Here is a 20,377-nt window from a genome sequence, read left to right as displayed (position 1 = left end):
AAGTTAGGGTAAAACATTGATTTATTTTATCACAACAATCCTATGCAAAGAAAATTTAATTTTTTTTACTTCATTATGCTTTACTTTATATATAGTCTTTGGAATTGAATCAAATTGAATTGAATTCAGCCGCTTTTTATTGGGCACATGTTGTGATCCCAGAACTGTGGGGATGAAGATACGGTCCCTGTTCTTACCGACTTCCAGTCCGATGAAAAAGACAGTGAGGAAACAGACACAATTACGGTTTTCACTGTGGAAAGCAAATAGAGGGCGGTATGGAAAGGTATGGCCGAGGGTTAAACTTGGTCTAATGCAGTTGAAGGTCTTTTCAGAGGAAGGGTGACGAGCCAAAGTGGAGCTTGGAGGTTGCAGGAAAGAGGAAGAGTCTTCAAAGTCGAGTGAGCAGTAAACTTGAAAGCTGTGAGGTTAGAGAATTTGGAGTGACCAAAACATTGGAAGAAGCCCAGTTTGTCTGGAGCTTGGCATGAGAGGAAGAGAGTGACAGGTGCTCTGAAGTGAGACATGATAGGCAGGGATCGATTTTTCCTGTAGGTCAGTTAAGGATTTTGGGTTCGAACCTAAGATTACTGGCAAGTCATGGATGAGCTTAGAGCAGAAGTATGACATGAACAGAGCTGGATTGTAGGAAGGCCTCTCAGGGTGCAGTGTGGAGAATGGATTGGAAAAAGGGACAGTTGTGGATGGGGGGGAGGAAAGTTAGGAGGCTGTTTTAATCGTCTTTCTGAAAAGTGGTCTTTGACTGAGACTAGTGTGATAGCAGTAGAGATGGAGAGAGATGGATGGATTTAACCGAACACCCCAGTGAGAATGGAAGAGCCAGTCTGTGTGTCCACCAGCTGTGGCATGTTCTGCTGTGTCATGCTAACCAGATGCCTGCTTTACAGCCAGAGAAAAATGGAACAGACGTGAGACCCAATATTAGTTTCTGTATCATCAACAGGCATGGCCTCATGGGATAGTTATAAGATAAAGGTACTCAGTTATTGCAAAGTACTCAGTTTCATGGTCATCCAGGCAGGGTTCTGATGTAAGTATCAGAACTTTGTATCATATCAACAGAACTTTGAAAAACAAATGTGTATTTAGGAGCTGATGTCTCCCTCCCCCCCCACATGTCAAGCACGTGTTTTCATGTGCTTGCTTCTTCCTTTCTTCACTCATTCAAAACAACATTTCCTGACGGCCTGCTGTCCACTAGAGAGGTGTACTTGCCTCGATCTTTAATACCACATACGGCTGCCATACCTAGTATAGGCCTTTGGTGTCTGTAGGAACTAGGTGGGCTGCATTGCATATAGGACACAGTTAGCCAGTCAGGTTTCCATTTTAAGTTGGCAGAGCCTCACCATTTCTTCCCAGGTGACCCATCACTGAGCGTGTAGGCATCAATAAAATCCTGCACGCCAGGCGTCCCGTGTCTCCTGATGCATGTCCTCTGCACTTTCTGTTGTTGCTCCCAGCCTTTGCTCAGGCTCTGCATGCCTGATCCCGTTTCACAGGCGCAGTTGATCGGTTCACCCACCACCACCAAGTCTTCTATCGAAGCAGTTGATTAACTGAAGGAATTGTTTTTTGACTGAGATGGTCAGTCACTTCAGTCAGAGAGGAAAATCTAGTTGCCATCATAGACCTATCACAGTAGCCAAGGTGACACAAGCAGTTGTAGCACATAAATCCTCAATTGGGTTGAAATACAATAAACATTTACTTGTTTCTAATGTAAGTCCAGTGGGCAGTGGATGTGAGATTGGAGGGTTTTTTGCTCCATTCATGGGCCCAGGCTGATGGAGTCAACAAGATTGCCCTGGGCTCCACCTCCAGCTGGCAGATGGGGAGAGCGTGGACACACAGGTTTTCATAGGCCTCGACTAGCAGTGGCTTAATCATTCCTACCCACATTTTATTGGCTAGAACGTGGGTACCTGGCCATACCTAACTTCCAGGGAGACCGAGAAATGTAGTCTCTGTATCTGCCCAGGAGAAGAGGAAAACCCAATGAGCCAGTCTCTGCCCCACCTAATGACTCTCCTTGTGTGGTGCCTGCTTTTTTATTCCAGTGATGAGGGTCAGGAAAGGACCAGAGGTGTGGAGGAGAAGTTTTCTTTGTGCTTTTCTAAGTGGTTCATCACAGTGCTGGGCTTTAAAGTGGGAAGTGTCTACTTTCTGAATTGCTAACATATCTCATAATTGCTATTACCTGTTCCCATAGGGAAATAAATGCTCGGCTGGATGCTGTATCTGAAGTTCTGCATTCAGAATTCAGTGTGTTTGGTCAGATAGAAAATCATCTGCATAAATTGCCTGACATAGAGAGAGGACTCTGTAGCATTTATCACAAAAAGGTAAGTGTGATGGACAGAAATCAAATTTATTAAAACTGGTAATGTTCCTCAGCATGAAGACACCACACATTAAAGGAAAGCATCTCAGAGCTTTATTGTTGTTGTATTTTATAAAATGTTGCAGAGAGCATGAGAGAATCCTCAGAAATTTTAATTGCACAAATTAAGGTTATAACAATTTTTGCATTATTAAATGTAAAGCTTGCCCACTTCGGTTAACTATAGCAACACAAGAGGCCCTGCTGTCAGAATATTGTCATGTTTCAACCTTAACATTTGGACCGTTGTCCACAGAGGGAATTTACTTAGACTAGTCTCTTTGGACCAGAGATGACCAATTATTTTGACCTCAGAATAGCTTCTTATTTGACTTAAAAGAAAAATCTTCTTGTATAATATTTGTGGTAGATTTAATATGCAAGCAAGTTTAGATAGTGAAGGTAAGTTAAAAGAATTATTTTGATTTTCATCGTTTAAACTTTACAGTTTAAGTCATGAATATGACAGAGCAGGTTTTTCACACTTAGGGAAATAATTTACTTTATTTTAAAATATCCCCAAATTTAAAAGAATTACTAATTAGTTATATTTACATTATATTTGTTGAGAAACTTTTGTTATACCTATTGCAGAAGTCAGTTACCTACATTGGACCCTTTGTTCCTTATAAGAACTTGAAGAGATTGAGGAGATACCATGTTTATCACTTTCTTACTGATGAGAAATTATGTATATTGCTGCCTGTATATAAGTCATAACAGCTTGCATTACTTTGACCAAAGCACTGCAGCTGAGGGAAGCTTAGTAACTTGCTAGTGAGAGAATTAGTATCGTATTTTGCCGTGTGTAATGTGCCCCTGTGTATAGTGCACACCCATGTTTTTGGTCCATACTTTCAGGATAAAATCTTGTTTTAATTAAATTAATTAATTAATTAATATTTAGAGACCTTTTGCATTATAAAGGAATTTAAGCATTTGTTTTTGAACATACGAATATCATTATTGCCTTCTAGAGCGATACTCTTAACATATAAGCATAAATAAAAGAATTAAAAACATTTAGATAGATATGGAATTAGTACCACCCATGAATAATGCACGTCCTTATTTTGCCCTTAGAAATTTGGGCAGAAAAGTGCACATTATTGACAGCAAAATACGGTATTTAACCCAGGGTCTCTGAGGTTTTGTTCACTACACTTTTGGACACTGTCATTTTTTGATGTAGTAGTTTGATTGCCTTTACATTTTTTCCTGGTTGTCCCTATATCAGAAAATTTTATTTTTTGCCCCAGTGTAACCCCTTGCCAATTTAATAATGTCACTGTAGAGCGGTTTTTACATACTGGAATTTTAATTGCGACTGATTTCTCATTCATCTTTACTTTTTTTAAGCCTTTTTTCCCTGCAAAGTTTTACTAGAACCATAAGTAATGCTTCTGAGGATACTTGAATGTCCAAGAGGACTTATGTAACTGTTTCGTATGTTCCAGCTAAATTTGAAAACAAAGAACAAGGCAGAATCGGGGATACTAATCTTCAGGGAAAAAGTGCGTGAGTTGGTTGTGCAGTCAGTGGCATCTGTTGTACTATTACTTGGTGCACTAGGTTTTTGTTTTGCTGATAGTTTTATGATTGATTTTTTCGGCGTTACAGAGATGTCAAACCATTTGTTTTTTTGTATTCTTGGTCCAGTGCCTGACAATCAGTGCTTGTTATATTGCCCTTCACCAAGCCACAGATCTTTAAGCACCTTGTCTTCACTACTTGATGTCAGAGATGTCTGTTTTCCTCAAGAGAGAATAGGAGCCAAGCTGGAAAAATTATCAGTTGCAGATCAAAGAGCTAGTTAAAGTGTCTGTGGCATCAACATGGCAGCATCATTCCATGCTGCTGTGATCTGTTATGCTTTGTTGCCTCCCTTTCTTAAAAAATTATATTTTATTGTTTATGCTATTACAGTTGTTCAGATTTTCCCCTTTGTCCCCTCCATGCAGCCTGCGCCCCACTCCCTCAGGCCGTCCCCACACCATTGTCTGTGCCCATGCGCCATGCACATGTGTTCTTTGGCTGCTCTGTTTCCTGTGCTGCACTTTGCATCCTCAGGACTGTTTGGTAGCTACCAGTTTTTACTGCCTAATCCTTTCACCTCTTTTGCCCATCTCCCAAGCCCCCTCCCAGCTGCAACCATCAAAACATTCTGTATCTATGATTTTGTTTCTGTTCTGCTTTTTCATTTATTTTGTTTTTTAGATTTCATTGTTGATAGATACGTATTTATTGCCATTTTATTGTTTATATTTTTAATCTTCTCAAAGAAGGCCCTTTAACATTTCACATAAAACTGGTTTGGTGATGATGAACTCCATTAGCTTTTTCGTGTCTAGGGAACTCTTTATCTGTCCTTTGATTCTAAATGATAGCTTTGCTGGATAAAATAGCCTTGGTTGTAAGTCCTTGCTTTTCATCACATTGAATATTTCTTGCCAGTCCCTTCTACCCTGCAGAGTGTTTTGAATCAGTGGACAGTCTTATGGGAGCTCCCTTGTAGGTCACTAACTGCATGGCTTTGACTGCTTTTAAGATTTTCTTTTTTCCTCTAACCTTTGGCATTTTAATTATGATGTGCCTTGGTGCGGGCCTCTTTGGGTTCATCTTGTTTGGGACTTTCTGCACTTTCTGGACTTGTATGTCCATTTCCTTCACCAAGTTAGAAAAGTTTTCTGTCATTATTTTTTCAAATAGGTTTTCTTGTTCTCTCTCTTCTCTCTCTAGCACCCCCATGAGGCAAATGTTGGACATTGTGAACTTGTCCCAGAGCTCCTCACACTACCCTCAATTATTTGGATTCTTTTTTCTTCTTGCTGTTCTGATTGGCAGTTTTTGCTTCCTTATATTCCAAATTGCTGATTTGATTCTTGGCTTTACCCACTGTACTGTTGACTCCCTGTAAATTGTTCTTTATTTCAATTAGTGTATCCTTTGTTTCTGACTGGATCTTTTTTATGCTGTTGAGGTTGTCATAAAGTTCCTTGAGCATCCTTATAACCAGTGTTTTGAACTCTGCATCTGATAGATTGCTTATCTCCATTTTTAGTTCCTTTTCTGATGTTTTGTTCTGTTCTTTCATTTGGATTATGTTTCTTTTTCTCCTCTTTTGGCAACCTCTTTGTGTTTATTTTTGTGTTTTAGGTAGAGCAGGTACATATCCCAGGCTTGGTAGAGTGGCCAAATATAGTAGGTGTCCTGTAGGATCCAGTGGCACAGCCTTCTGTATCACCCAAGCTGGTTACTCAAGATGCGCCCACCATGTGGGCAGACCAAGGTCAGCCACCCCCTAAGTTTGGTTGAGGGTCACATAGCATAAGCTGCAAAGTGATCTGCAGATAGCCGCTACTTGTGCTTGACTTGGAGGTGCCCAGGTGAGACCAAGCTGCTGCTAGTACCAGGCCTGGGACGAGTTCATGAGAGATGCTGCTTATTTGAGAGAATTTAGGAAAGTCTGAAGCATGGGCCAAGACAAGCCACTGCTATGGAAAAGCCACTGGAAACAGCTTGGGTGGGCTTGAATGTTGGGTGGGGCCAGCCCTCAGGGAATCACCAGGAAGGGGCAAACAGTGATAGCCAGGTTGATAGAGTCTCAGAGCCCGCCTGCTGGCTCTGTTGGGAGAGGGCCCAGAAAAGGAAAATGGACTCTTCAGCACTTCTGTCTGGGAGAAAGCTGTACCCCAGCTCTTGCCATACAATTCAGTTCCTTCCTCTATGTCTTTGTTGCCTTTCAATCTGTTGCCCCTGCACTGGAGCTCAGAGGGAGTGATTCCAAGTAAGTTTGTGTGTGTGGGCCTTTTAAGAGGAATTGCCTGGGATTCCAGCAGTCTCTGTCTTCCACAGCCTCAATCCCCACTGGTTTGTATAGCCAGAAATTATGGAGACTTATCTTCCTGGCACTTGAAACCTGGGCTGGTGGGCCTGGTGTGGAGCTGGGATCCCTTTCATGCTCCTGAGATATCCCTCCTGGTTTTTATCTGTCACACATGGGTGTAAAACCAGCCCATTCCACATCTCTCCACCTCCTACCAGTCTTGATACGGTTTCTTCTTTAATTCCGTAGTTGTAGGACTTCCATTCAGCTTGATTTGTGATGGTTCTGAATGATGGTTGTTCTATGGTTTAGTTGTAATTTTGACGAGGTTGTGCAAGGAGGTGAGCTGTGTTTACCTATGCCGCCATCTTGACTGGAAGTGTTGTCTCTTTTTAAACTAAGTTAGATGTTTATATTTCATAAGGTTTATGTATTTATAAAGTTTAAAAACTCTGGTTAAAGGTCACAATCTAATTTTTAATTGACATATAACATTATTAATAGTTTAAGGTATACAGCATAATAATTTGATAAATATATACTGTGAAATGATTACCATAATAAATCTAGTTAACATCCATCATTACACAGTTACTAAGTTTTTTTCATTATGTGAGAACTTAAAATTGTATGGTTGACATGCAGTGGTATATAAGTGTCTGTATACAGTAGAGTGATTGGATATCTATATACCTTGCAATATGATCTGCACACTTAAGTCTAGTAACCATCTGCCATTCCATGTAGTTATTGCAGTATTATGGACTCTATTCCCTGTGCTGTGCTCTACATCTCCACGGCTTATTTATTTTATAACTGCAACTTTGTAACTCATTTTCCCCTTTCCCTTTTTTACCCATTTTCCCACATCTCTCTTCTGTGGCAGCTATCATTTTGCTCTCTTTTTCTGAGTCTGTTTTTATTTTGTTTTGTTGGGTTATTTGCTTTTTGTTTTGTTCCACCTATTAGTGAAATCATATAGTATTTGTTTTTCTCTGACTTACTTCATTTAGCCTAATAACCCTGTAGGTCCATCTGTTTTGTTGTAAATGCAAGATTTCATTCTTTTTTTATTGCTGAGTAATATTCTATTGTATATACATGTCACATCTATTTTATCCATTCATGTATCGATGGGCATCTAGGCTGCTTCCATATCTTGGCTGTTGTGAGTAATGCTGCAATGAACATAAGGGTGCAGGAATCTTTTTGAATTAGTGTTTTCATTTTCTAAAGATAAAGACCCAGAAGTAGAATTGCAGGGTCATAGGGTAGTTGTATTTTTAATTTTTTTGAGGAATCTTCATACTCTTTTCCATAGTGTCTCACCAATTTATAGCCCTACCAACAGTGCATGAGTTCCCTTTTATGATGATAACTTTTAAGATCTGCTCTCAGCAGCTTTTGAATGCACGATACAGTACTATTAACTGTTGTGCCATGCTGCACATTACACCCCATGACTTATTTACAAGTAGAAGTTTACCTTTGGCCCCCGCACCTATTTCACCCACTCCCACCACTGACAACCACCAGCCTCTTCTCTGTATCTGTGAGTTGTGTTTTATTGTTGTTTTTAGATTTCAAATACATGTGAGCTCATATGGTATAGAATCTAATTCGTTTTAAAAGTTTCCAATATATTGAGACAGACTGACTTTTGGAGTTTCAAAACACACTTTATTAAAGGAACTTAAGACTTGTTCAGAAGCTATTCCTTGTTGCTGTTTTAATGTTTACTGTTTTAATGTTTAGTGTGCCTAAAGATTGATTTGAAAAGTGAAGATGAGAGTTGATATGGCAACAGACTAAATCATTAGGAAGTCTAAAAGCTTTAAGCCAAATTTTTTAGATAGTTAACTGGTTCTTGGAACCCACCATCAAACACATGTCTGTTCTTTATCATTAGATTACTCTAAATAATCTTCTGCTGTATGCACCACATGGTGAGTGGTATCCTGGGTACAGGCTGTGCCAATTATGTGAAATTCATAAAGTGGTAAGGAACACGGCTTGGATGTTGTGGAAATGGAAAGCCTGGGCCATCTGGTTGTGTGGAAAGTGCCTTGGAATAGGCACAAACAGGTATTTTTACGATGATAATAATAGAGGATCCCAAGTGGGCTAACCCTGAAATAAAATAAACACTTATTTTAATAGCACTTAAAGTTCAAATCTTAGAAAATAGCATTAGTTGCAAGAACCAATTAACTTCACTCAAAAACTTTTTTGTAAGAAAGTGACACATAACTGCTAAGGTTGGCAAATACACTAAAAGGATAATAATAGCACTTAGTAAATGTTGAAAGGACAGTGATTCCAGATTTTTTTGTAGGTGAGAATGGTTTCTTAGCGAGACTGATGTAAGCCTGAAGTCAGGTTTTCAGTTTGGAGCTTGGGCTCTGCAGCGCTCTCCTTGTGCATTTGTGGGTCTATTCTGAGGCTCTTCCGTGGGTAAGTTTGCTGCTGGAAATGGGGCTGAACAGGAGAGCCTCCAGGAGCTGCCGCTTTACCTTTATGCTTGCCCTCCTTGCAGACCCATTGAAAGGAGCTTCAACACAACCTTCCATGGGCACTTAAGACTGGTTTGGAAAACACTGCTGGTTTTCAATCTGCTTCTGTTTCTAACTTCAACTTTACTTCATATCAGAGCGTGAAAAATCACCCCCTTCTTGCTTTAAGTTACAATAATCTCATGTAGATTATTATTCAAAAATAATTGTTTTTAGTTCTATTTTGTTAGAATGTATCATTAAGTGTGACTACTGACCAAAAAGCATCTGGGTTCAGCGTTTATGCCAACAGTCCAGCCTCCTGTATGCATCTTCCCCAGTACACAGCAGCCTTTCTGGAGAAGGTGTGCTTTGTGATGCACTTTAAACCCTTGTTTAGTTAAAGCCAGTCCAATTGATCCTAACTTTATTCTTCTCATTAATTACTTCATTCCTTATAGTTAATACTTGTCTTTCTAAGTATGTTCTTAGCATTAGAACATTTCATATATACTACTTATGTATACTTACCATTAACTCAACCCTAAATCTTTTTTACCTGGAGATACTTATTTTCATGAAATATTTTATTCATTTTACTTTCTTGAGCCTTCTGACCTGACCCGGCCTGGACCAGTGGCCCTTCCTATCTGTTATGCAACTACTTTCTTAGATTCCCTTTATTCCCCTTGAATCGAATCTTCAGTTTTCTGTATTTCAGGTCTTCTTCTTGGTTTCTTCCTTCTTTTTGGTGGAATACATTCTCTGGAAGCATTCTGAGAAAGGATATTGAAAGTAAATATTTTGAAACATTTATATCTGGAAATGTCTTTTATTTTCTATTTTCACATTTTTGGTAGTTTGATTAGGTACAATATTATAGACTACAAATTATTTTCCTTTGGAGTCAGAAACATAATGGGGTAAAGACAGTCTATTTAACAAATGGTGTTGGGAAAATTGGACAAATATATGCAAAAAAAAATGAAAATAGACTGCCTTCTTACACCACATACAAGAATAAACTCAAAATGTACTATAGACTTAAATGTAGACTCAAAACCTAGAAGAAAACATAGGCAGTAAATCTCACACATTTCTCATAGCAGTATTTGTTCTCTCATATCTCCTCTGGCAAGGGACACAACGTGACAAAATGAATGGGACTACATCAAACTAAAAAGGTCAAAGGATCATTAGTTCAATTCCCAGTCAGGGTACATACCTGGGTTGTGGGCCAGATCCCTGGTGGAGTGTGTGTGAGAGGCAACCACAAACTGATGTTTCTCTCCCTCTTTCTCCTTCCCTCCCCCTCTCTAAAAATAAATAAATAAAATTTTTTTAAAAAAAACCTTTTGCACAGCAAAGGAAACCATCAACAAAATGAAAAGACAGTCCAGTGAGTGGGAAAACGTAATTGCCAATGATATATCTGATAAGGGGTTAATATCCAAAACTTATAAAGAACTTATAAAATGCAACACAAAAAAATCCAATTAAAAAACAGGCAAAGGATCTGAATAGACACCACTGCAAGGAGGACATGTAGATGGCCAATAGACAAATGAAAAAATGCTCAGTGTTGCTAATCCTCAGAGATATGCAAATTAAAACCATAAGGAGATACCACCTCACACCTGTCAGAATGGTTATCATCAATAAATCAATAAACAAGTGTTGGCGAAGATGTGGAGAAAAGGGAACCCTTGTGCCCTGTTGGTGGGAATGCAGACTGGTGCAGCCAGTGTGGAAAACAGTATGGAGTTACCTCAAAAAGTTAAAAATGGATCTGCCTTAATGACCCAGCTATTTTGCTTATGGAGACATATCTGAAGAAATCCAAAACACTGATTTGAAAGAATATGAGCACCTCTGTTTATTGCAGTGTTATTTACAATAGCCAAGATTTGGAAGCAGCCCAAGTGCCCATCAGTAGATGAGTGGATAAAAAATTGTACTATGCCCTGGCTGGGTAGCTCATTTGGTCCCAATAGGTCAAGGTTGTAGGTTTGATTCCCTGGTCAGGGTACATACAAGAATGACCCAATGAATGTATAAATAAAGTGGAACAACAAATTGATGTGATTTTTTTTTAAGCTATGGTACATTTACACAATGAAATACTACTTGGCTGTAAAAAAGAAGGAAATCTTACCCTTTGTGACAGCGTGGTGGACCTGGAGAACATTATGCTAAGTGAGATAAGCCAGTCAGAGAAAGATAAATACCATATGATCTCACTTATATGTGGAATCTTATTAATAAAATAAACTAACAAACAAAATAGAAACAGACTTATAGATAGAGAACAGACGGCTAGTTGTCAGAGGGGAAAGCGGTTGTGGGGCTGAGTGAAAAAGGTGAAGTGATTAAGCAAAAACCAAAAACCCGTCATAGTCAACAGGTGATTAGCAGAGGAAAAGGGAGGTGGGGGAAGGTAGCAGAGGGTATGGGAGGGATAAATGCTGATGGGAGGAGACTTGACTTGGGATATGAACACACAATACAGTATACAGCTGATGTGTTATAAAATTGTACACCTGAAACCTATATAATTAACAATGTCACCCCAATAAATTAAATAAAAATTAAATAAATGTTTTCCTTTGAAGTTTGTTACTCCATTGTCTTCTAGTTTCTACTATCGTTACACAGCATGAAGTCATTCTGATTCTTGATTCTTTGTGTGCCTTTTTTTTCTGTTATTTTTTCCCACCCCTCTGGAAATTGGAAGATTTTTTCTTTGTTCCCAGTGTTCTAAAAGTTCATGATGATTTGTCTGTATTTTCATTCATTGTATTGGGCCATTTCAGTATGGCAACTTAAATCCTGATATTCTGGGAAATTTTTCTGAATTATTTTATTGATTATTTCTTTCTGGGTTCTATTATTTGAATTAATTAAATCTCCTGAACTGAATATTTACCTTTCTTCTGTATTTTCCCTCTCTTTATACTTTTATTTAACCTTTGGTTAAGGGGGATTTCGTCACCTTTATCTTCTGTCTCTTCTGTTGTTTTTCATTTCTACTATCACAGTTTAGTTTTTCAGAATCTTTTCTTGTTTTTCTCTTAATGTCTTTATTTCCCACAGCATCCTGTTTTTGTTTCATGCTTGAAATATTCTGTTTAATTGAATGTATTATTATCATCATTACTATTTAGAATCTTTTTTTTATCTACATAGGCTCTACTCCCATCAGGTTTATTGATTGATTGTTTTGGTCTTTGCATTTCATATTAGAATTTTTTCATCCGATGTCTGATCATTTTTAAGAGTGGGGGATGAAAATGCCTATAGGAAGGCCTTTGTAGTTTAATGTTACTTGCAAAATATTCGGTGGACTATAGAGTGAACTAGCTGGCTCATTTATTGGGAGAACTGTGATGGTATCTTTAGAATTTCCCTCTTAGGTTTGTGAGATTCCCCAGAGACTCTTTCAGCCTCCTGACTAGCTAACAGTTTTCTGGAGCTAGAGGGGGACAACCGGGAATCTCAGTATTCAGTTTGCAACCTTCCTTTTAACCCTCTGCTATTGGTCGTCCCTCATCCTTCATGGTACTGGAGGTTGATTCAGGATAGCCTGTGTTTTACCTTCTCCAGAAACAAAACGAGTCTTCTGTGGGGTGGGGGAGTTGTGGTTGCTCAGGGGCATGGAGGGAGATAGGAGATGGAGGGATTTCATTGCTTCTTAAATCATCTTTAACCAGTTCGTCTTTACCTGCCTCCCCCCAACTTTTACTTCCAAAGGTAATTTGTGCCACCAGTTACTGACTATTTTAGGATTCTTGGTGTGACTCAGGTTGGGTCCTAATTTCCCTTATGGCAAGGGTGTCAAACTCGTTTTCACTGGGGGCCACATCAGCCTCATGGTTGCCTTCAAAGGTCTGAAATAATTTTAGCACTGTATAAATGTAACTACTTCTTAACTGTTAAGAAGTTGAAATTATATTCGGCCCTTTGAAGGCAACTACAAAGCTGATGTGGCCCCCAGTGAAAATGAGTTTGACACCCCTGCCTTAGGGCCAGCTTAAGATTAAAATATGTTGCCTTCTCAGTCAGTTACCGCTTACCTTTTTGCTTTACAACTTGTCAGATGATGTTGCTGTTGTCTTTTCTCCTAGTTATTCTTGTAGTGCCATGCCTTTTTAAACAGTCTTTGACTGTAGTTTCAAGATAGGGTGAAAGGAGATGCACATGTTTAGCCCACTCTCTTGTTCAGCAGCTCCAGTGTAAAAAGTGCTCATGCTCACGTGGACGGTCACAGCAGTGCACACGGGTGTGAAGCAGGGCGAGCTCTTCCTGTGCTGTCCCTGCACACCCACCGCCCAGAGCAGTCATAGGTGTGGCCTTCCAGGAAGTTTTTATTTACTTTTTTAAAAAAAATATTTTATTTAAATAAAAGGCTTTATTTACATTTTTATAATAATGCATATTATTTAAAGATCACAATGAATTTTACTGTGTAAACATATATGGTATATATATACTATGTATATTTAATATATATTGAAATTATGGAGTTCCATATCAATTTGTACATCAGTTGTGTACATGTCTGAATTTTTAAAACTGTTTTACACATTGTATTTTTTCTAAAATCTCATGCTGGATACTGGCTTATTCATCTTTTTAATATAATGTTACTGTAAAATTACTGTATTACAATTTACTATAAATATTCAAATATACATATTTTCACTACTTGTTTTAGTATATTTTTAGTTTAATTCTTAAAAATATAATTGCTGCCCTGGCTGGCGTAGCTCAGTGGATTGAGCGCAGGCTGTGAACCAAAGTGTCGCAGGTTCGATTCCCAGCCAGGGTACATGCCTGGGTTTCAGGCCATAACCCCCAGCAACCGCACATTGATGTTTCTTTCTCCCTCTCTCTATCTCCCTCCCTTCCCTCTCTAAAAATAAATAAAATAAAATCTTTTAAAAAAAGAATCAGTGAAATGAAAAAAGTATAATTGCTTAGTCAAAGAATATGTGTACTTTTTTTATCATGATGATATGCCACGTTGTCTTTCAAAAAGGCTATCTCTGAATAGTATATAAAAGTGTCTTTTTTTTTCACCCTGTGTGACTTGGTTATTATCAAGCTTTAACACTTTTGGCATTTTGAAGAGTGAAAAATGCTATCCCCTATTTTTAATGTGCTTGTCCTAATTATGTGTGTGGTTAATCATGTGCTAGTTGGACATTCTTTTTTTATGAGATGCATATTCAATTCAGTTAGCCATTATTTTTTGGACTATTCATATTTTCCATGTAAGATTTGTAAGAACTCATTATACTTGGGGGAATTTTGTCATTTATCTCTCATACATCTTGCAGATCTTTCCTCACAATTATCCTTCATACTTTGACGTGTTTGCATTTTTGCTGTGTGGTCAATGTATTTAAAAATGAAAACATACTGAACAGGTATTGGCTTTGCTATCCCCATCTCAAATTATTTTCTTTATAGCTTCAAAATCTACTTTATGAAGTGTTAAACCATTGCTTTAACTTTTAGAAGGTATAAATAATACTTTATTTCAATTAACTAATGTATAGAGTAAATTAAAATTTTCTTTTATTCTGATTTTAACTTTAAATAGATCACTAATTAGATTTTTATTTTCATGTATTATATGCTATTTAGGTAAAATATATTTCTATTTTCAGTGTTCCACCAAAGAATTTTTCTTGATCGTCAAAACCCTTTCTCACCTGAAGTCAGAATTTCAAGCATTAATACCCGCTGTTAATTCCCACGTGCAGTCAGACTTGCTCCAGACACTCCTTTTAGAAATTCCTGAGCTCCTTAGTCCAGTGGAGCATTACTTTAAGATACTTAATGAACAAGCTGCCAAGTAAGTAGCAGACTCTTAGTTTTTTCTTTCTAGCAGTGAAAGTTTTAATTTGCTTGTCTAATGCATTTGCCATTGATGTGTGGATTCTTAAGCTTCCCTGAAAGTGGGAGGAGTTGCATGTGAACTAGAGTTGTGCCTGGGTACTAAAGGCTCCGTGTTACTGCTGGAAGTGATACTTCGCTGTCTAAAATCTAGGCAGTTCATCACCTAGGGCCAATGTAGTACTTGCTCAGGTATCAGATGATGAAAATACAAAGCCCAGAAAGAGCAAGCAGTAGCAGTACTCAGTTGCTAGAAATCCAGGGAGGGTCTGCCTTATATTTAGAAACTGCAAAAGCAAAGTTCTCCCTTAATAAGTAGTCAATTTACAATTCATCCCCCAAAAAACTCTCTATAAAAAAGAGGATTTGACAGTATTTATGTTTCAGTTTATTTTCTGAATAGGCAAACAACAAAAATTTAAATTTATCCCTTAGTTTTAATTTTACTGTTGGAATCATGAACTTGCAAAATGAAAACGTTAGAGTAATTATATCTGTCTTCAAAGAAATTAAGAAACTTATCTATAAATATTTAGTGGCAGTTTTCCATTTTGTAATTTCATTATGCTGTGAAAAATAACTGGTATAAGTTACATACTTCAATGTATATATTTTGTTTTTTTTTTTTCTTTTTAGAAATGGGGATAAAACTGAGTTATTTAAAGACCTTTCTGACTTCCCTTTAATAAAAAAGAGGAAGGATGAAATTCAAGGAGTTACTGACAAGATCCAAATACATCTGCAAGAAATACGAAAAATACTGAAAAATCCTTCTGCACAATATGTGACAGTATCAGGCCAGGAGGTGATGCTAAAATTTTTATTTGCACTAGTTTTTCTTGGTAAAAAAAAGCTGTTTTAGAATGTAAATAAAAATAGGATAGGATGAAAACATTTTTTTTCATATTTCAGTTTTATTCCTTAGAAATTTGTAATACCTTGTTTCGATAAGAATTATTTTAATAAGTATTTTGTTTATTTACTGTGGTAAATAAACTTTGTAAAGTCATGCAACTTAATATTACATGTTCTTTAATATTATCTGTTGACATTATACTTTAGATCCCTGGTTGGGTAGCTCAGTTGGTTAGAGCATTGTCCTAATGAGCCAAGGTTTGGTTGTGTTCATTTGTGGTCAGGGCACGTACAAGAATCAACCAATGAATGCACAAATAAGTGGAACAACAAATCAATTTCTCTCTCTCTCTCTCTCTCTTTCTACCTCTCTCTACTTCTCTACTCCCCCTTCTCTCTCTCTCAAATCAATTTAAAAAATTATATTATAGGAAAGCTTGATTATTGTCAATAGTAACTTATAGAATTAATTTACCCCAAATCTAGGAGAGGGAAGTTACTTTGGTCCCTTGATTGCAGATGATGAAATGATATCACACAGTGACTAAATGGCAGGGCATCCTCTCCAGTGAGGAGTTTAGGTGCCAAAAAACAGAAAGTAAAAAACAAAAACAAAAGCTATAGTGAAAACCTACATTAGTAAGTCTTCATGAGATTGTGGTGCTGTTTAGAATGTTTTTGTTATTTGTACCTCTGTTTAAAGTTTGGTATTAATTCTGGATGACAACCATGAAAAAACTATGCTTTTTAAGTGTGGTTGTTCCTTTTGGCCTTGTTCTAAGTCTTGAGGCAAGCCTCTTCCAGATCTTTGTGTAATAAAAGATAAAGGTGCTAGTGGAGGAATTTGAGAAAGTCTTCTTTGTTAAAATAGCAAATTAAGATATTTGTGAATAATTTCTATAAAGTGAACATTTTATTTGAGATTTTAAAAATAGATTTTTGTCTAGGGGGCAACAGCTTTCAAATCAAATTTTAGACATTTACATCACCTTGTATATTTAGCCAAAATATTATTGATTTATATGATTATTTGAAATAAGAAACTCTGTAGTAAATTATATTTATTAATATCATGCCATTTAATAGACCATAGATGAAGTCAGCCTGTCTTCTGGACTGGACTTATTAAGATGTTATGCTCAGGCACACATTTCACAGTGTGCTCCGCATGGAGCTCTGTGTAACAGAGAAGTTATTTGACAGTATTTATATTTCATTTTCCCCCTTAACAGGCAAATACCAAATATTTAATTGTAGGTTTGGTTGCACCATACAATCATGACCTTGCAGAGTGACAAGTGACCTTAGTGCCACTATTCTATTTATTGGAATGAGATGATCAAAACTGCTTAGTAACATTAATAAGAAGTATGTAGTAGAAAAGTAATAGCCTGATATTATGGTGGGGAAAGCTGAGGTTTGGCACCCACATTCTGTGTGGCCGTGGAAGGGCATCGTTGATGTGAGACTGCCATGAAAGCCAGTTGTGTCAACGTACATGGATGTGCTTTGTAATCGCAAAGCACTATACAAATGTTACTCATATAATAATGATAGTAATATAGTTACCATTTATCAACCACTTGTTAAAGTCTAGAACAGTGCTGGGTGCTTTGCATATATTACCTAATTTAATCATCATAACAACACAAGGAGGGGTTACTCCAATTTTGCTGGAAAGAAAACTGGGGTAGGTATGTTACTCTCTGGTCAGGAGCCCAGGCCACCCCAGTTCTGCCTGACTCCAGTGTTTCTACCACGTCATGACTTCTCTCTGCTCACAAATGTTACTTCAAGTGGTTATCAGTGTCATGGATTTTATTTGATAAAATACAAATATTTTAGAGCTCATACTATTCAAACTAAAATAAAGCTTAAGTCTCGAGAAGATAGGCCTTGATTCAGTTGATAGTTTTTAAGGAAAAATGATCAGGAATTCATAAAGGATACTGAATTAGTTATTGTTTATCAGCATAGCAGTGAAGTTTCAGAAAAGGCATGGAGATGAAGTGATTGGATTACAAAAATTTAGGGAGGGAGGTAAATTATCTTATAATTAACATTTACTAGGTTAAAGTGATGAATTTGAAGTAAGGAATTTTCTTAGTTATTAACAGTAGGATGGAGCCCCATTGATTTTCAAAAACCTTGAGAATTTTAATAGTACAAATTAATGTAGAAGCACTGTTATAACATTTTTGAGAATCAGTGATTCTGTTCATTTAAATGAATACCAAATGAATTCTAAATATTCAGCATTGTTATGATCAAATTCTGTTAAAAATTTGTACTAACAGTATCAGCAGATGATTTTGAAATACAAACTTCATCAAATATGTTTACCTCTGAGAAGTGAAGGGGGAAGGGAGGAAAGCCCTTATTTTATAGACATGTGTTTCTATTTTATACCTTTTTTTCTGTCTGAAATTTTACTTCTATATAGTAACTTCTCTAATAACTTTTATAAACCTATTTATAGCAGTCCCACATGGTACATGGATCTTATTATCACTTAAAATAGATAAGTAGACAAACTGTCAAGCCAGGATTACTTTTGACAACATTCATTTTTCACCGCTGTTCGCAGTTTTTATATACTCATTAGGATACCAAACCTTATTGACTATGGTGCCTTATTGTCTGACTCTGACAGTATTTGTTTATATGGAAATAATGAAAGCAGAAACTGACATAGCTTTACATAGTTCACTGCTTCTGTGATAGTCTTTGTCATATTTTATGTATATAGAGAATTCTCCCTTAATGATGAATTAAATATAGAATGGATATGGGGTGATATTTAGATTTGAGGCAGTATTGATAAGTATTATTCTTCAGGAAAAGGAAAGAAATTTGGGAGAAAATCTTTATAAAAATTGTGCTAATTCACAGCATGCAGCATATCCAAATATTTGCTTAGTGTTTTTAAGAGGTGGAAAGCATTCTGTTAAATCTTACTTCTACATTAAGAAAATAGTTGAAAGTTCTTAAGAGAGTAAGAAAGAAAAGGGGAGAGGGCTGGGGTAAGTGTGGTGCTGGGGATAACAGAAAGCAGTTTCGAAGGTAAGAATTGCAGCCGCCTCAGCAGAGACGCCAGCTCAGTGGTGCTGCAGGCCACAGTTGCAGTAGCAGTGTCTGATGTGTGACCAGAGCAGACCTACGTCCAGGAGAAGCATGTGAGAGATTGCTAGAACAAATCAGGGCAAACTTCTCACACCAGCACCTAAGAAGCAAAGTCAGGAACTGCAGAGCAGGGGAAGTTGCTGTGAGAACTCTCAGATTTCTGAAATATATGTTAATTTCCCACTTTAGTTGGTTTTCTTTTCTTTAGCGATAAAATCTTTAAACAAGAGGCCTCTATGCCCATTCTTAGAATGTTTGTAAAAGGTAATAGAGAATTTCCTCTTCCATAACCAGTATAGAAGGGGAAAAAAACCTGCTAGTTGATGACAATTCTGAGGAGAAACACAGGCTGAGAACCTAGGACCACTGAAGGAAAAAAAAGAGGAAATACAGGCCAGCACCCAAGGAAGCGACCCAGGGGTTAGCAAGCAGGAGGTCCATGCGGGCTTTCCTGACTCTCGCCCTGTCTTCCGTCTGTGTTGGTTCTGCTTGTGGCTTGCTTGAGGGCTCTGGTGCTTAGGGTGGATGCTGGATAACTTCGAGATTGAAGTGCTGTGCTCCGAAGTGTTTGTAAGCTGCTCCAGACGGTTGTGACCAGTAGCAGTTTGTAATGTGAATAAGGCACAGATTTGAATCCGTGCTAGCATAGCAAATTACTTAAAATTACTTATGCAAACCAGCTGAGCCTGCTGCCCAGGGACCTCACTGAGGCAGTTTGTGCTTTTTTCTATAATTTCCACCATCCATTAGTCACTCCGATGGAGCTCTATGTTAGTAATTTTGATCTAATGCATCTTTCCCAAATGTCAGTGGTCTAGTGTATCTCCAGATTTTTCAGTTTGCCTTTGGTGCAGATAGTTCTTCCCAGAATTATTTTATGAAAAGAACAGTATGTATTCTTGTAGAACATTTAAAAATAATATTTAAGCAGAATTTTTTAAAACATAAAGTGCTTTTATCTTTCTTTCCCATCTATCATGTTTATTTTGTGTTTTTTTACCCTTACTTTTTGTAGCCAAAGTGGACTTTTTTGGACTCTTCACTCTTAACAGCTTAACTGTTTGTAACAGATTTGATTGTTAATTCCTCTCTATACAAGAGGACATCATTATTACAAAATTTTTGCTAAGAATGTAAATTCTTAAAATTAACCGTTAATTCTTATGACAATGTAAAAGATACAGTGTTTCCTTTGAAAGAAAAGTCAACTCAAGAGCCAGGCTAACACTATTAATAATGAGCATATAGTAAATACTTGAAATGTTATACAGCTGATGAGTGTAAAGGGCATTTCAAAGTCAATGGTGGGCACAGAGCTTCTGAGTTCTATCTCGTACAAAATCAGTTCATTTATTTGAATACAACATTGAATTTCATTGCAGTAATATAGGAATGTGAGCAGGAAGACTAGATGATATATAACATGCTAAAAATGAAAGGTGTGAAAGAAGAGCTTGATTTCAGTGCTTCCTGGCTGGTTTCAGAGAAGCTGTTGTGTGGAGAGCACAGTTGGGTCTATGAAGATACGGTCCGTAGAAGTGAAGACCTAAAGCACTCATGGAAAGAAATGCCTTCCCTGGTGGTTGGGGAAGTCAGTGCTTCCTTCATGAGCACACTGTTAGAGGACTTGGGTCCTTTGGATACAAACTATGGGAGTAAATCCTCTTCTGTTCAGAGTAAGGGAGGGGCCATATCACAGGCTTGTATAATGTTCCTAATCATTGAAAAGCTAAAAATTTTATGTACTTAAGCATTCATTGTTATTGCTGAGTAACA

The 20,377-nt window shown here is 37.4% G+C and overlaps 1 protein-coding gene across 3 annotated transcripts in view; it reads left to right on the top strand.

Moving 5' to 3' along the window:
* Positions 1-20,377, top strand: part of MSH3 (mutS homolog 3) — a 137,591-nt gene that overhangs the window by 67,957 nt on the left and 49,257 nt on the right. For all 3 annotated transcript variants that reach the window (XM_045848096.1, XM_045848095.1, XM_045848097.1), the window contains exons 13-15: positions 2,234-2,366; positions 14,395-14,582; positions 15,260-15,428. In XM_045848096.1, the coding sequence (XP_045704052.1) occupies positions 2,234-2,366; positions 14,395-14,582; positions 15,260-15,428 (490 nt within the window). The remainder of the gene's footprint in view (positions 1-2,233; positions 2,367-14,394; positions 14,583-15,259; positions 15,429-20,377) is intronic.

Source organism: Phyllostomus hastatus, unplaced genomic scaffold (assembly GCF_019186645.2).
Source record: "Phyllostomus hastatus isolate PE091 unplaced genomic scaffold, TTU_PhHast_1.1 phas_contig_58, whole genome shotgun sequence".
Taxonomy (NCBI): Eukaryota; Metazoa; Chordata; class Mammalia; order Chiroptera; family Phyllostomidae; genus Phyllostomus; species Phyllostomus hastatus.
This window is presented reverse-complemented; position numbering and strand designations above follow the sequence as displayed.